This window comes from Pieris napi, chromosome 5 (assembly GCF_905475465.1).
Source record: "Pieris napi chromosome 5, ilPieNapi1.2, whole genome shotgun sequence".
In the NCBI taxonomy this organism is placed as follows: domain Eukaryota; kingdom Metazoa; phylum Arthropoda; class Insecta; order Lepidoptera; family Pieridae; genus Pieris; species Pieris napi.
In genome coordinates, this window is record NC_062238.1 from 3,815,979 (window position 1) to 3,834,735 (window position 18,757).

Genomic DNA, 18,757 nt, shown 5'->3' on the forward strand with positions numbered 1-18,757 from the left:
GACGTTATAAACAAGATACTCTGACTGATGTACACAGATCAAAGTACTTTTTAAAAGATGGCTTCTTTATAACACTACTATTATCCAAATTATCTAAGTTACTTGAATTACCGTTTATTCTTAGCCACAACCACATAACATTGATCAGAACAAATTGTGTTAAACAAAACACCCTTTAAATGGCAACTCAGGATTAGTCGAGGCAATTTTTCGTGTAACGAGAATAACGATTCTACCAAATAAAATGTTTAGGGTCATTCCGGCCGACAACGAGCGAAAGCAGCTCTCCGAAATGCCGATAGCCCATTCCACCCCACGCCCCTTAGGGAACTAAATGGCTACGCGGCTATCATAAATTTTTAGCCACAAATTTGCAATCCCATCCCGGTGAGGGAGGCCCGGCATTAATATAACGCTAACCTTCGTTTGTACGGTATGCATATTTTTAACAGACGTTCCTGTTTTTATACCTTGGGCAAAGTATCAAAATATAAGCACTGGAAGCACTGTTTATACTATTTTCACAATAAACACATAGTTAAAAAAAATGTTTTCATTCATTAGAACCTTTCACAGTGGTGTACTCTGCAGTAAATGAAAATTGAAAAATAAAATAAATCAGTGGCGCTCCAACCTTTTAAGGTCTGGGCCTCAGATTTCTATATCCTAAGTTTAAGGTAGTTTAAAGGTAAGAAAGTAAGTTTAAGGCCAGCCGGTTTCCTCATAATGTTTTCCTTCATCAAGCGAATGTCAAATGCGCACATTGAAAGAAAGTCCATTCGTGCACAGCTGGGGATCGAACCTACTACCTGAGGGATGAGAGTCACACGCTGTAGCTAGGCCAATACTGCTCAATGAAAATTAGAAAAAAAACAAATTTGCATTACAAATTTACATAATGATTTCAACTCTAGCACAGAACGATTGAGAGGGTCTTATTCCCGTGGGTGGATTAATTTTTAATTACAATCGCTCTGTCGCAAATGGCAACCGCTAAATCGCAGTCTGAATGCGTAAAAGCCTTAATCGCTGGCTTCAATGGGGGCCTTTATACGCATTCTTGAGTTATAAGAGCTCTATAATTGCATTGATATTCGTTATTAAAATTCCAATCTACTAAGACATGGCACGTTACTATGTGATTAACACCTTTTTGGTATTTATTCTATATTGGAAATCACCAATACAGTTTTAAGTAGGCATAAACATTGTCAAAAACGTCTAAAGACTATTGAAATCAGTGTTCTAAATTTAAAATAACACATTGTTCTACTTGTTAGAATCGCTAGCTGTCGTTAAAAATACCTAACTCAATGTTACATCCAGTTTATCTATTAGCTTAATAGTTAGGGTCTATAAAGTGAAATAGGAATTCTCAGTTAAAATATAATGCGTTGTATAGTAGTTTACAAGCGCGTTAGGGACGTTACGCCGTCGTTCGTCGCTTAAGGGCACATAACCTTAGAATATAGCCTTCGTAATTAAATGCTCTAACGGACGATTATGTATGAATACGACACTCGAGAGGTGCCTTCAAATATACAGGTGTATGAATATTTTAGACTAACATTGGCGGTTTAAATAAGGTAAACCTTTAATGAAAAGGTTTCAAATATTTTTGATTTGCTGCGATATTTCATACGACTGACAAGATTTAAAAACACATTTTTTTATTTTATGATTTGAGTTGTGAGTCTACCGATTGATAATTTATTAAATTACCATTTTATAATAAAGTATACGTGGAATTATATTTGTATCTATCAACAAATGTTGAATTACTCGAAATATTTTAATAACACACGTAAATAACCATTCCAATGAATCAAATTGTACAACAGAAATCGGTAAAATTAGCTGAACTTTTATTGCAAAAATAAACGCTTATAAAATTAACATTCCTTTAAATTAGTGTATTTTACATAACAGCTGCCATATCGACCTATTCAACAATTATTATCTTAATTGATTTTTGCGATTGAATAAGGGCAGTAATTTTTAATTACATCTGACCAATAATCGATTTGTTCATTCCCATCGAATCCGTTTGTGCCCGCATTAAGCTTCAATTAAGGGAATTTATGTGTCTGATCCGATACCATATATTATGCAGTTGAATTAATAAACGCACAATAGGGTTAGTAATGAGCACGGTTGGCGGTGACCGCCTGTATGGAAGCAAATTAAATTTGCATGTTAGCAACCCTAATGCCCCTTGGAACGCCTTGTCCAGTTGCCATTTTGCATCGCAATTACTATGGGGTGCATAACGTTCGTATGTACTGTACATAGATCAATTTGTTAGCTCTATGTACAGAAATCCTGGAACACTTTTCTACTAATAAGACACTTGGTAAGAAAAATCGAGGTTTATTTTTTATATTTACGTTATTTATACTTGGAAAAGTGCCTCGTTGAAACTTGAAGCATTAATGTTAACATAAGCTATTAGGAATTTTCACAGAAATTTTTGCGCTAACTTTTGCTGTATTTTCGAGAATATTAAAAAGGTGGAGATAAATATAGTTTATTATAACAACAAGGCGTTCTCCCTTTTGTTTTTAAAACCTTAGAGAATGGGGCGCGAGGAATATTCAAATTTGTGAGCTTGTAGGGGAGTCTAATTCGTTTAAAATTACGTTACGATATTGCATTTTGAGTTGAAATATAGTGAGAGGGAGAAAATATTAGTTCATCCCTCGAAATTATGTAAAGGTATGAGCCAATTAAGCCAATGTGATACAAAGCCTCTTTAAGCGTGAAATAAGTTGTTCTATTATTAGCTGGAATTATATTACTTTAAACGAAATGATAAATTTCTTTGCTCAATTACCATAACTGTAATGGTATATTATATATGCTACATTTTCTTCTGTAATGTTGGTGTACCTTGCCTTCTTAAGAATAATCTCTTTACAACTATGCTTTGGCACGTGTTTCGTTTTCGTATACAAAATAAATAGTAAGTTCATATTATGTACGAATTTTCAAAAAGTTTACCTGTACAAGGTAACCTAATCAGTGACTTTGTTTGTAACGTGAACCCATTTCACAATAAATTTTTAATTTACAGAGCAGGTGTAGATGTATATTTTTGTCGGCAAATACAGAAACAAGTTACATCGAACGCATTAATATATTTTTTGTTTCAAGTAATTACTAGAACATTTGATTTAAATATATTTGAAGTACCCGCGATGGCATCTCTGTAAAAAATATAATCAATGTATACACTGCTATATGTATGCGCGCTGTAGCAGAATACTCGTTAATAAAGATATAATAATAAATAAGGGAAACCTTGCGAGAATCTTTTAAGGGATGGAAAATTGTGTGAGTCCCTCAGGAGGCACGATGCGACAGCTGTGGAGCCTAATGCCCTTTCTATTTATCTCCGATCGGGGAGTATGAAATTACGTATATTATGTATTGCCAATTTTATATCATTCCCTATACTGTAACAGATGCGAGGATTCACTTGATGAAAACATTAAAGTATCTATAATAACATCTATCACTTATAAGTCTTTCATGAATGGGCAGACTAGCCATAGTTACCAATATATAAAATAATTTTCATTTAATTCCACTTTTACAACATAAGCATAAGGATTTCTAGATATTTCTAGTCCTTACCTAGGATTGATATACCTACCTACTTATAGTTTTAAGCTTAATTCAGCGCCATCACTATTTCGTAGAGATTACAATTCCAGATTTTTCAGTTTTTTTTAGTTGCCCAAATTGAATTATTTTGGTTGTAACAAGAGAATAATGGTGAGCAAATTGTAACTTTGAGCGTAGAATATAAAAACAGAATATGAACAGTGTTGCAAGCGTGACAAGCGGTAGCATTGCCAAATTAATGTATGTTTTAAGAGTTACAAGTGTCACATCCGTTGAAATATCCGGAGCACTCAATGATTTATTAGCAATAAAACTATTGATAGAACACAAAACGTATTAATTCGATTTCTAGTATTGCGTAAGCGATGACAATCTCTGTTTTATGAAGGAGGCCTCGTAAACGTCTATTAATATGAATGGGCTCCAATTACTTTTACGATTCGCGTTTTGTTGGTAGAGGATCTACAAAAACTTTACGATCTGCGCCCCCCGGCCTCTGACTTACCGGGGTGTGAAGTAGCTATTGGATCGATGGACAATCAGACTCAACGGCAGATGGCACACGATTTGGCTATAAGCTATTCCTATTGAAGTGCCGATAGTAAAATCTACTAGAGTTTTAAAATATCATGCCTAGCATTCTATAAATCAATTCAATTTCTGATATTAATCCACACTATCAACATGGATGTTTCCAAAAAAATATATATAGTTGGTAGGTACCTAAATTACATCAAAGAGTATCCTTAAGTTTATCGTTTTTTTGCGTCGGTATATTTGAAACGCTGACCGCGATATCAAAGCTTTATAATACCTCGAACAAGGTATGATTCACGGAAGAACACGTCATTTATTCATTTACACAAAACTTACATTCCCGTAAAAAAGCTCTTTAATTCGAGAAAGAAGATATCAAAGTGCAAAATCTGACGAATTACGTAAGCTTAACATAAGCTGTTGAATTACCAATTCGAAATTCAAACAATAGAAAAGTACAATCTTCATTCAGCCAAAATGATCGGTTAAGGCCAATAAGAGCCAACTTCCTGTGTGTCGGTACGTCTAACGCCACACGAACGTACTCCAGTTTTATCGCTCGTATCAGTCATAAAATGCTAATGAACGAGCACTTCGGACCAAACATCCGAGCACAAGATTCATATGACGGTATAAAACGTAACCCGAAGTCGACACTTCGTTGAAACGTAATCGTAATAGCTCTATGTGCTTTCAAAACATCGAAGTAACACGAGCCGCAACGGCCGCTAAGATAGCGATGTTTTCGAAGCTCCATTATGCGAACGATATGTATGCGAATGTGTGTCGTATCCGAGTGCTTATTTGTATGTATACAGATTAGATGAGCATATTTTCACTTTCGCCAATCCGTATACGAAAACTTTGAACGTATGAAACCTAGCATGAGTTTATCGAATTGAATGTTAGTTTTTAGTTGTATTTTTTATTATTTCATGAAGCTACGGAGTTTCGTGATTTGGCTTTGTCTTTTTTGTAATTAAACAAACATGTTGTGTTGTATGTGGGTGTTAAGGTTGATTAAAATATATTGTCTTAATTAAATAAAGTGACCATGAGTTATTTGTTTCTCTTTCATACGTAGTTGTACTGATTTTTACGTTAAAAGTTTGATTCGAATAATTATTAGACAATCCGAAAAAGTATTTTTAGAGCAGACTAAGATAAACAATGAATGTTACTTTACTTACATGGTGACAAAACCGATAAAACTAAAGAAAGGCAGATAAGATTACGAAATAAATAAATAAATAGATCTTAAACTAATATACAGCAGATATTTAATCAAATTTTGGTGCGAACAGAAGGCATTTAATTCCGTTAATAATAACTGTAAAGCATTTCTAAAATTGAAGAAAAAGTAGACGCTACATACCATTTGCCATATGTGCGCGATAACTCGGAGCACAAAATATAAAAAACGTAAATAATAATAACACATTATACTTAATTATGTAATGTTGAGGTAGGTTCTGGTAATTGTACTGATATGATAGCAGTATCTATGAATATTACTAATAAAGGAACCATTAAATGACGCTTTATGGTAAAATTATTATTTCGTTGTTCAGACATTTGAAGGATATCACAAGGTGACTTATCCTTGTTTACTTGACTTATACTGGTTTTTACCTCAAGGTTTTTTGGCGATAACTACTCAAATTTACTATAAAATGATACATTTAGTCTGCACTGAAAATTTTCTAAATCTCATGCTTTCAGGTTAGAATACCTACAATGAAACAAATTATATACAATAAAAACTTACTAAATAAGTCGCGAGAAAAACATTGCTCCTATTAAAATATTATAATCTAGACAATCAATAGTATTTAGGAGCTAATATAAACATATTATCTATGTATTTTAAACCAACATAAATATAACCCTCAGAAATAATATTTAGTTATTCGAAAATGGAATGTGACACATTACACTGAGTGTAAATGTTTTTGTGACTCTCGAAACGCGTTATCTCTGAATGATGGAGCCATTTTCAAAAATAAAACGGCCCCGTTCTTAAGAATATATGACTGCCTCGCATTAATAAATTAACGAAATAAATTTAGATACTAGAGGCTTATCTTTAAAAATGGAACGCGTAATAGGAAATCAAAGGGGCATTTCTATGTTTTAAACATCCTGTTATAACATTTACACGTGGTTAATGTAAACAATGAAGATTTAAAAGTAGAGGGTAAGCAATAAGCATTCATTTCCGTAGCCAAAATAATGTTTTAGAACAATTTTTTTTTTTTTTGACAATTCACAGCAATTGACCTAGTCCCATGCTAAGCTGGTGAAGCTTGTGTTATGGATACTAGGCAACGGATATACATACATATTATAGATAGATAGACATATAAATACATATTTAAACACCCAAGACCTAAGCACAACACCAAATGCTCATCACATCGATGTTCATCTCAGCCGGGGATCGAACCCGGGACCCATGGATTCGCAGTCAGGGGTACTAACCACTAGACCAATGAGTCGTCAAACAATACCAGGCTTTAAGCCAGCTTAGGACACCGTTTTGTTTAAGTACTGAATTATAATTAACATATTAAAAGTAATTGCATATCTCTACTACAACTACTATTGTGTGTAACATAATGATTCTACTTAGCACAATAACAAAAGTCCGTCTCAAAATGTAATCAAAAATAACTTTGAAATAAGAAAAGCGCTATGTATTAATTATACCGTCGCAGTGGGCGTCTGACTGCAGCCAGCAGTGCTGTTTTATTTGTGAAAATAACTTCAACCGCTTTCTGAATAGGGCTTGGTGGAGAAATCCCGCTAGCACTATTGATTTTTCAGTTGTTCCCTATTTCTATAGTGACAGAGTTGAAATTGTCATAGAGCTGACTTAAGCTCTTCTAGTCAATCGCCGTGTTGCATATCCTGCGCCAACTACGTTCATTAAATTGGAATGTAACTATGTATTTATAATTGCACACTGAAATAGACTTAATTACGCTTTACCTATGATCTATAAACTAATACAGATTAATGGTAAATTGAACCTTGTTTTAATTTAAATTAAGATACAATTTTAAATGCCCTTTCTTTTGGAGATAATTAAATGTATTTATGACTATATTCGATGACTTAGCCTACTCTTAGGTAAACAACTCGGTAGTTTAGACAGATGCAAATAATTTCCAATTAAGACAGAATGACACTTGAACATAAATTAAATACACAAATGCACCTTGCATCAGCGCATATGAAACAGTTGTTAAATATGTAAAATACTGTTAATTACCGTTTTAATGATTACTTAATTATCAAATGTTTAATATAAATACAAAGCGTATAAATATAGATTTTTATAATTGTTTCCGGTCGATCCACGACAAAGTATTTATTCAAGCGTTACATATAAATACTACCTATCTTAAGTATAACGGCACTAGTTTTATATAATTATGAAATTAACACTTTTATTCTATGACATTTTAAAATAACGTTTCTACGTATAGCAACATACAGCGACTGTCAATTGTTTAACATTCACATAAAAGTACTTAAAACTATTAAAATTTTAAACTCATAATTAGTGTCCTAGTGTTTCTAAACCTTAAACGAAGTAAGTCAATTGTACCTACTCAAACAGAAAACTTAATACCGAAGCTTCAACTATACGGCTATTGATCCAAACCCCAAATACTCTAATCTATCTATCAAACACCTATGATCATGATGAAGGAGCCAATGAAGTTTTTTAGTTGATACAGCGTCATTATAACAATAAAATAAAATAAAAACTGCAATAAATGTGATTGGTTGACTAATGAAAACATTGAGGCTCATTAAATCGAATAGTATGTATAATGTGTCATTTCTGATATCATATGACCTGTTTATCTCGAATATGTCATCAATTTCAATAATAGTCCTCATAACAGCACAATGTATTTATTTTAATTAATATCGTTTAACATAAATATGCAATCTGCAATTCACTGTTCACTGTTCTCACATAGGCTTTAGTTATGAAATCTCTTATCAATATGTCACTATATCTGTACAAAACCTTGTTTGTCCTGACAATACATGTCATAGTGATTAAAATTTTGGATAGTTTAAGCATCAAGCATTCAATAAAAGTTCACTTTTCATTTAAATATTTGCAAAATCTACACCTAACATGAGATTTCCAAAGGAATAGTGTTTTTATGTATGTATTTTTTTAACCTTACGCTTATGGAGCAGCTGTCCATAGGTAATATATATCATAATATGTAAAGTAATTAATATAAATGTAGCTATAGTAGTATATGGAAATTTAACACATACACAGTTTGTTCTTTTGTTTAAAATCAGATATAATAAAAGAGGATCGATTTACAAAGTAAAATTTTCTATAGGTACACAATTATTCATGCGTTGAGCTAATGAAGGTAAGAATAGTTAGGGTAAGGTAGGAATTTTTGTAGGAATCCCCGTATCTTCCAATTATGTAAAATCTCATTGGTTATTTAAGATCGCTCACATGTATTTGTTTTTGAAAATATATAGCGAAATTAAGCAAAGGTTTGACGGCTGGCTTTTATAAATTTAAACAAGCCATTGTAAGCAGAAAAGTACGGTCATAGCTCACACCAAAACAAAGTAGCGAAACGCACTTGTCATATAGTATAACGTCTTAAGAATTCTTCTCATGCAAGAAATATGCATATGTGAGCCGTTGACCCTGTGAGCATTAAATCAGGTTGTCAACACTGGTTAGTTTGTCCGGTGCCTTGTTCACACTGTAATATGAAACTACGAGAATAAAGTATAATTCGTTCAACGAATAAAGGTCGCCTTGTCCGCTTATGAATACAAATAAAAAGAATTTTGTTTATTTAAATTAATTAAACATTCTAAGAAATGTGTTGTTATAACACACTTTTAAACAAAAAAATTCTTTATTATGAAAAATCTTATTATCAAAATCAAGCGCAATTTTGTTCTTTGACGTGATATTTATCACTATTTATTCCTCAAATGTATAATCCTCCACCTTAACGGTTTCACGTTATTTTCTCATATCAAAGGAAAAGGCTGATCACCTACTTATCTACAAAAATCAATGAAACAGATGCATATTCCAACTTTACAGGCATTTTTATTAAATTTTATTGAATTCAACGCTACTTAAACTGAGTACTACAATAGCACTATAATTTAATAAACCAAGTTTTAGATTATTTGACAGCGTATTACATTGTATTATTGTAACCCAATTTATATTAGCCAAGAGTTACAAGATTGTATCAATTTATTACCAATTTTAGTCTCAATTCGCGTCAGAATATCATTTCGTTACACATAAGAGGATATTTGTTCACAATTCTCTATTAGTATTCAGCAACGAGATGAAAACGTGACGTCATTGAGGCGCAGATCAAAGATCGCTGCTACTGTACATATACAAGTATATGAAATAGGGCTGTCAGACTTGACATTCGACCCTGAAAACACATTAATATTGTTTAAAAAAAGCATTTTGTATTAGGCCAGTGATTTGGGTAAAATAAGACAATATGCTTGTATACTGTCATATGAGGGCATTACACAGCTTTTCTGCAATGTGTACTCCAACGTAAACCTAATATTCACAAACTTACAAGTATAAGAACGGATAAAGAATAATTATATTATACTAAAAATGAAACTTTTTACAATTATTTCCCTTTGATTATATAGACCATCACGAAATAGATTTCCAACCTAATCTATTTTCAGCTTATTGAAATACTAGTATTTAAAGAAAAACTTTAATTTTAATTATAAAAAATGATATGCCGAAGATTGTAACTCAAATCTAATCAACCAAAATATATGAACAAAGCTAATGCTGAATGTTGGCAACCCTGACTTCATGGCAATGTCCCTTTCAAAGCGGAGCACAGTACAACATTGTGATGATTTAACAGGCGCTCACAACGAGCAAAAATAGTCCTTTCCGACTGGAACAAGCTTGAAATATTAGCTTTGTAGTCAAATAAATTCTCATATATCCACTCACTTTCCTGCTCCTATTTATAAATGCCTAGATGTAAAAAATGTTCGTTGCGAATTAATTTCCGTTTCACCATGTTATTAAGCAGAAACAGAATCGTTATAATAATTGCTATATGAGGCTACGTGATTTGAGGTAGTAACATAAATAAAATGAGCCCATTAATTTTACCCATGGAACAATTTAAATTTTTATTCCTTTGACTAGATTTAGAACTAATTAAATTACGCTTTTACGGTGTTATATATCACTTGAATTGCTTATTTCAAAAACAATAGCTCTTGATAATTGACTTAGTTATTAATGTAATTAAGTACCTGCTAAAATTAGCTTTATATGATTTTAAAGTTCAAAATTAATGCAAAAGTATAAGGTATTTTGTAAGTTTAATTTTTTATTGCACTGCTATTTTATTTTATAGCGCGAGAACTAATCTGAAGTACTAAGTTAGGCAACAAGCAATCCCGCTAATTTAGAAGATTTGTTTTCAAATTTTATTAATTATATAAGCTGTAAAATTTTAAGTTTCAATTTTAACTATTATTATAATGTCGCTATCACCTAGAACCTTCTACAAATTTACTTTCTAAGAATTGAACATTTAACATCTGGGTCTAAAATAGATAACTGAAAACCCACAATTTAATAAAACCTAAAAATATTTTAAGAAAAGTTTATATAGGTATTATAGTTCGGGTTTGGTCAAAACAACCGTGCCTCGTAATTTCTCATTCTAGCTATTGCAGGAGCTGGTCAGCTTTACCCGCCCCATAAATAACGTTCTTACTGGACAAGCGTTGGTATAATTCACATCTGACCCTTAATATTACGATCCGACAGGCCTACATTAATCAAAGCTAGAACGGGTTTCATACAAAAGGTGGGCAGGTTTATACAAAGTTAAATAAAATAATAAATAAGCAAGAACATTATGTGAGATTTATTTCCAAGAAAAAAGGGAGGTAAGAGCCGTGTCTTGTCTCAGTTTGTTTATAGTCCTGTGTCGGCGCAAGATACACTCTAATTAATGCTACGATGCATTCCACAATATATTGTGCGGCGACTTTTAACTCTCTTGTTTAAAATTCTAAGATTACAAATAAATAACTGATATCGCTTGTGTTATCTCGGCGGGATAAGAACAATACATTGTTGCTATCAGACACAATCAAGGATACGCTTGGTTTACGCTTAGCAGGCTTTCGACTTATATAGTAATAATCGATGCAAAAGTCATACGAGGTGAACTCTAACAAAGCTTTTGAGAATAATGGAGCTCAGCTGACGAAACGGGAGGTGCCTGATTCGTTGTCATGGAAACCATACGAAGGGTAGCCAACCTGACTCGCTAACACATTACAAACGCCAACAAAAAGCAAACAAATCCAAACCGCTCCCACATAAACGTGGACTCTATGTTGTGGACAGGAAGATCCTATTTTGGATAACAATGCGCATCATTTATGACCTTTCTCTTCGATTGTTTAATCGAGACGGGTGTATTGTATTTTCGGGTTCCATCTTTGCTTTTTAAAATTAGAATAGATAAATCTGTCTCGCTTCCACACGTCGGTATTTATCTTGTATCTCACTCGGAATCTTGCACACTTGTGATTTTAACATTATCTATTTTTAATATTTGAAACGGCTTTTTAAGTTTTTATTGTAAAAAGAATCGTCTGTAAATGTTAAATAGCAGCAGTAAAGACGTTGTTATGTTAATTTATTGCTCATAATATAAATGCGGTTTTCGGGATTCCGAAGAACGTGATTTATTCGATGCGAATTTATTTGACATAAAAACAGTATAGCTGACTCAATTGTACTTTAAATAAGCGTAACCCAGTAAATGGTAATTTTAATTGTTTCCAGGACGTTGTTTCTGCCAAAGACATCCTTTGTTCTCAAATTGTTTCTGATAAAAACGAGCAGTTAATAAAATTTATATCTTGTTTTTTAAATGTACAACAAAACATTATTTTAGAAATCATTGATGCGTTTTATTCTGTAAGAATTTAAACAATTTGTTATTGTTTTAAAACACAACTAAATGATTTTTTTCTAATAATATATTTAATCTTCATTATTCAAAATTATCATAGATTCTATAATAACTAGAAGTGCATATTTCCTTACTTAAGATGGCGGATCACGTTTTTTAAATATTAGAAGATCATCCATTATTCTCTTAGTAATACCTAAGCGAGTCAGGTAAAAGGTATCCTACATGACCGGACATTCCAAAGCTGGCTATCAATTATAGATACACGTTTCGTGTAGGGAAAACTATGTATCTTGCCTTATTTAATGACCGAAACCTGTCTGGGGACCGGCCTCTACCTTTTAAAATGTAGCCAGCTAGCGACGTGTTTAGAATTTACAACTACAAACTTTGACCACACAATTAGACAAAAATAGGAAAGCGGTAAAGGGTTAACTTTCACGAATTCCAAGAAACACTTTTTATTTAAACAATGCATTCGAAAGTTGCGCAACCCTTCCTCGCTTTGACAATTATTGAATAGATGTATTGAAATCGCCTTTGTCCTTCACGGACAGTGAGTAACCCTTTTCATCGTTTAAGACACCTTTTTAATGCCATAAAGTACTGATTCTATTAAAAACTAAGGTTTCAAAAACAATATAGTGGCTAAAATAATGTCTTTATAAAAGTAGTGGTAGTCGTTGAGGTTAATTTTCTTTTGAAATTTAATTAGTAAAATTAAATTTTAATCTACTAGGAATAAAAAGCTTAAATCAAGAAGCGTATAACTCTAAAATTATCTTCATGTGGCAATAAAATGCTAATGCTCCATTAAATTTACTTAAAGCCTTTGCGAATCGAAGCCAAAGCTCCACAATAATATATGACAGTAATAAATCGATTTAACAATCAAAAACGTATGAATACATTTACATATAATTTTGCTTTCTCATAATTTATTAGTATCGACATTAAGTATCTTTCTTTATTTTCAGGACCGAATGGATGCCCACGGCGGAGGGGTCGACAGACTTACACAAGATTCCAAACGCTAGAACTGGAAAAGGAATTCCATTTCAACCATTATTTGACGCGTAGACGCAGGATAGAGATCGCGCACGCGCTCTGCCTCACAGAGAGGCAAATAAAAATATGGTTTCAGAATCGACGAATGAAACTAAAGAAAGAATTGAGAGCGGTGAAAGAAATAAACGAGCAGGCTCGCAGAGAACGAGAGGAGCAGGATAGGATGAAACAGCAACAGCAAGAGAAACAGGCGAAGTTGGAGAGTCAACACCACGGTCACCACGTGACACACCATCACGATCCCATGAAAATGCCCATCGACAAGGGCGGAGATATCCTCAAAGTGAATAAGGTACCGACGTAAGCCTCCTCGGCACGTAGCAAATCCTGACTGATACTGTATCATAGTGTGAATACATGAATGGAAGTGTTGCGTCCATGAGGACCCGCGAATTACGTTAGTCGTCTCGTATCCACTAGTTTTATGATTGCGGCTAATTTAGGAGTGTCCTCGTTGTGGAGGTTCGTGACTTTTATTGTATTGATGTTCCTTTAGTGCGAAAGACTTGCCTCGGTGTCGTTCGCGTGGACGCTGGTGATGTGCTTTAAGCATTTATTTTGTTGCCATAACCACACCATGTATTGCAATAATATTTTACTAAATTTTACAAAAGTGTTAGCGTCGCTGGATGGTTTGCAAGTTCATGTGAATTTCGGTATTGTTAGTTAAGATTTTGAATCTGTGAATCTCAAAGTATTTATTACTGCAGCTACTCTTTATGTTATTTCTTTTATATTATAGTTATTATATTATGTACATTTTGATGTATATTTTATTTTACCGCTATTAGTGGTTCGGTTATGTTTAAAATTTATTCATAATCCCTTTATATTGTAATCTTTGTTGTATTTTGTCAATTATTGGTTAAAAGTACTTTTGTGGTTAGATCAAGTTGTGGTTTACTTTATTTTGAAATATATTGTTTATTTGAACGATTATATATTATTTTTTACAACATGTATGTCATATTTTTATTACTAATTCCATAAGAACGTCTAACGTATATTAAAGCAAAATACGTATTAAAGTACAATTCCACGTGTAGGTTTTTATTTATCTTGTTCTTGGAAATGCAATATTTTTTGAAATTGATAATTTATAGAAAAAATCGGATTCATAAATTTAATAACTTCGATTAAACAACATGTTGTCCAAATAAGTCAGCAGTTCAAAATTATATACGTAACATTGATACATATTAACAAATAATGTGTACTAAGAATAAATTTTACAAGTGTATCTTTAACGTTGAGTAGAATAAGTGTAAAATATCTTAGACGTAAGTTCTACTTTTTATGAATAATCTAAGTACCATACGATCTCCTGGTTTGTTTTTCAGGTTAGGTAGTATGTTCTTACAATATCTGGCTTTATCTTAGACGCTTGCTTTGATCTTAATCGAGTTTTATGATGCAATTCATTCATCATCAAGTATACTTTGCATTATGCATATTGTGCCAAAATACATCAACTTGATTTTAATCTTATGTTTTTCTAATTTTACACATTTTCCGGTCATATTCTAAATATCAGTTGCAGCATGAAATAAACTTGAACGCTTATACAAAAATATATAAACGTAATCAGAACAAAAGTAGTAAACTAGTAAAAATTAGTGTTGATAGTCACCATTATACGTAAATTATTGTCAGGGTAGAATTAAAAAATTAAATAAGTATCGATCGAAGAACATCGCTTAATTTTTTTAATCATCTCTTACTGTCCACATACATTTTTAAGTATCGTGATATCATTAGTAATGTAGTTATAAGTTTTCCTAACTACGATTACAATTCCAAGCCATCTTAGATTTAATACCTACATGTAGACCGCAATATATCGAAAGTTCATTATTTTAAGTTTTCCAAAGGAATAGTTTATTTTGGTCATATTGAATATATCAGCGGAGGTTTGATATGTGCAATAATGATGTTTTAAATTTGGCGTAAGGTTGTCTTTAGGTATAAAATTTCCATCTTTTGAAAATCGAACAAAATGTACTTAAATAATTTCGATATGTAGGCTTTATAAATTATACTGCATAGATATAACTATAGTAGAAACTGAAGATATTTTTAAGCGAAAAAAACCATTGGAAGTATTTTGAAAACGCTTAATTGCCTAATTAGTATGATTATTGGATAATTGCTTACGACTTGGACGTGCAGTTACAAACCATTAAATTACAATGTTTGTATACGAATTTGTTCAAATTGTTATCAATTTAATCGTTATTTTGAGCGTTTCTTTTGTCTAATAAACAGACTGTATGGATTTAAAAACCTCATATACTCTATTCTTTGTTTACACTAGCGACGAACTAATACGAAAAAAATGTTCTCTCTAGAGGGTACTCACATAGAACTTATGTATTGACTCGTGAACAGCACAACTTTTTAGATCCATATAGCCAGTTTGATACATAAAAGCAAGCCCTTGATCGATTATTAAAATTTCTTGTTCTTATTGTTTTATGGGAAAGTGCAAATGGAGCTAAACGAAAACTTCTAACGTTAGTTTCCAAGGTTTCATTTTCAACAAAAGCCTTTAAATGGTAAGAGTATGAGTAATGAAATTTGCGTATGTACGTCCGATGATTTATGTTAGGTTCTCCTTATTGTTTCTGCCTCGTAAAGAACTGTAGATAATTCACGTGAAACAATGAGCAATTTGCTAAATAGATTATATACGACCTCCATCCATCTTGCCATACCATAGCTAGTACCTAGGGTATTTGTAATACCTTCAGTTTTTTTCTTTCAAAATTTAAAAATATTTAATGAATTATTTATTTTCAACATTTTTGTTAGTTGTCAACTTCCGTTTAAGTTTTTTAGTATGTACCTATATTGAGTAATTAATTGTAAATAATTGTGAACGTTTTGTGGCGCATTATATTTTGTTTATGTTATGTATTTTATGTATGTAATGTGCGTTGTTCATCGTACAAACTTCGAATGATGGCAGTACGAGTGAACAAACTCACAGAACGTGACTGTGTCGTGTTAATATAAGCAAAATAGATGGGTAATTGTATATGAAACCCGCATTCAATATTGTAATATTACTTCCGAAGGTTCAAGAGAATAAAGAGTTAATAAAACAATTGATATTTTTAATTGAATAAATTTATTCTGCTATCCCTACAATCCTTTTCCCAGTAGAACAGATTTTTTACCAATTGTTTAAACTGTTTAAATATGTAAACATAAGAAAAAAACCTACTTCACAATGGCTACATTTATGCATTACTGGTCCTACAAAAAAAAATATTAATCAAACTTTTTAAAAATAAACCCAAACTTATTAAATTTTCTACGTAAGTTTTGAGTGCTTTCCAGAATTCTGCAAGTCTCTCGTGTAGACGTTTAAAAGTTTTATTTATTACACACGTAAACCAATATAATAATAATTCATATTAAACATTAAAAGTTACTTTCTCATTAATGCTGATAATTTAATTAATAACCAAAGTAGAGTAAGCAACTTACATTCCAACAAATTTCTTTTTCAAATCTAATCTGGAACGCTTTGCATTTGAATACTGGCATACAAAAATTATAGAATACTTGACGGCGATCATAAAATATATTTTCTTTAAACGCGTCAGTTTAATCACAGTAATCTGTGATACCAACAATTTGTGAAATAACTTCATTAAAATGGTATTTGTATGGTTTATGCGTCATCTCATTTTGAAGGAAAGGAAGTACCTAGAGAAAATAATTTATAGGCAATATTTATCACTCAATACAGTTGAAACTAATTTCATCTTACATCTATAATAAATCATATTGATTGACTTCATAATAGATTGTTTATATACTTTACGATGGTCATAAATAAGATATTTGCATCATCAGTGGATAGCCCCTGCTTAAACAAGGAGAAAATCGGATACTACAATGGTGTCAGCTAATAAGTTCAACAGAGTATATAAATTTTATAAATCATGATTTATTTGTCCCTTATTTTCTGTATATCTAACAATTAAAATTGGATTAAAACGCGTTTATAATGTATAATGTCAGAAAAGTTTGAAATTTAAGTAGTTTTATTGTTCCTTTCACTCAAAAGTCATCATAATGTATTTATTTCATGGTATGAATAGATTTGGGTATATTAGAAAGCTTTTATTAGTAATAATTATTGGTATATTAATTATCATCAGAGTCGTCACTCTTAAATATATAATAATAAATTAGTTTACCCATTTTTTTGGATCGAGTTTTTATGGTTACAAAATTTATCTCCTGCAATATTTACATAGAAATGTGGCTGAGACACAACAACCACACTACGTGTACTACATGAGAACTAATTTATGGAATATGATTTAAGTAGCTGATTATATAAAATAAGTAGCACTATGCAGAGAGAAATGTCGGTTGTTAGAGACCTTTGCCAAAAAAGGAACAGATACCGAGAAATAAACAGTGTTATATATATAAATGGGAATAAAAAAATGGAAATTTCGGAAGTTAGACGACAGGGCAACAAAATAGAAGAATATACCACCTTTATACTTTGCTACATTGCATTGCAACCTAATAAATAGGCTTAAAAGGCGACAAATCCTAAGTCTTGATAGACACGGTTGAAAGAGAGGAGCAGTCTCGATGGAGGTTTTGCTCTGAACGTCTAACAGCTCTCAACACATCTGCTCATAGCCTAGCTGACTGATTGCAAGATAAAGACTTATATAAAAAAAAATACTTTGCTACATTGAATATAATCACGGACAATATGGGGTGGGATTCATAATACACAAGATGATCTGAAAAGATCAGCTGGCATAAACTGGTACCTACTCCATAGCACAAGACCGACAAAAGAGGCATCTTTAGAGGAAGCCTTTACCCAAACCGGGAATTCCTGTTAATTCATAAATAAATAACATATCATATATATAATATTACTAACATAATCTAAGCTAACCTACTAACAAAAATAAATTTTTTGGTTACTGTAATATAGCAACTACCAACTATTGTAAAACTGGAACTAAATAGGTTTATTATTATTACATAAATAAATAAAAACTTTATTCATGACAGAAATATGGTTGTGACAAAATTCATCCATCGCTACTAACAGCACTATTATTCCGTGAACGCCTGATTTATTCCGTGGTACATGGTGCATGTTTAAAACATGTTTTTTAAGAATCAGTAGTCTTAGGTTTCGAACTAATTAAACGCAAGTCGTATAAGACATAATGTATGCGTGAATGTATGTAAATAGTTGTGTGTGCGTATTTGAGAGTGTAGCTGAGAGTTGTTATAAGCGTGAGCTGTGTCTGTGTTAGTTTTAGGAATATCATAACATAGATAATGCATACATTTATTTTTAATTCCTATTATTGATTGTTAAGAAGCCTCTGTATGAAATCCGATGATACGACCACCAATCAGTTTTAAACCAACTATTTTTTTTGTTATATATATAACAAGGAGCAAATGGCAGGAGGTTCACCTGATGCTAAGTGATCCACTACTCCGCC

General features: G+C 32.1%; 1 protein-coding gene across 4 annotated transcripts in view; it reads left to right on the forward strand.

Annotated features, from left to right (window-relative positions):
- Positions 1-16,360, forward strand: part of LOC125049566 (homeobox protein abdominal-A homolog) — a 31,198-nt gene extending 14,838 nt beyond the window's left edge. For all 4 annotated transcript variants that reach the window (XM_047648937.1, XM_047648939.1, XM_047648936.1 and 1 more), the window contains exon 3: positions 13,163-16,360. In XM_047648937.1, the coding sequence (XP_047504893.1) occupies positions 13,163-13,557 (395 nt within the window). In that variant the 3' untranslated portion in view covers positions 13,558-16,360. The remainder of the gene's footprint in view (positions 1-13,162) is intronic.
- Positions 16,361-18,757: the final 2,397 nt, after the last annotated feature.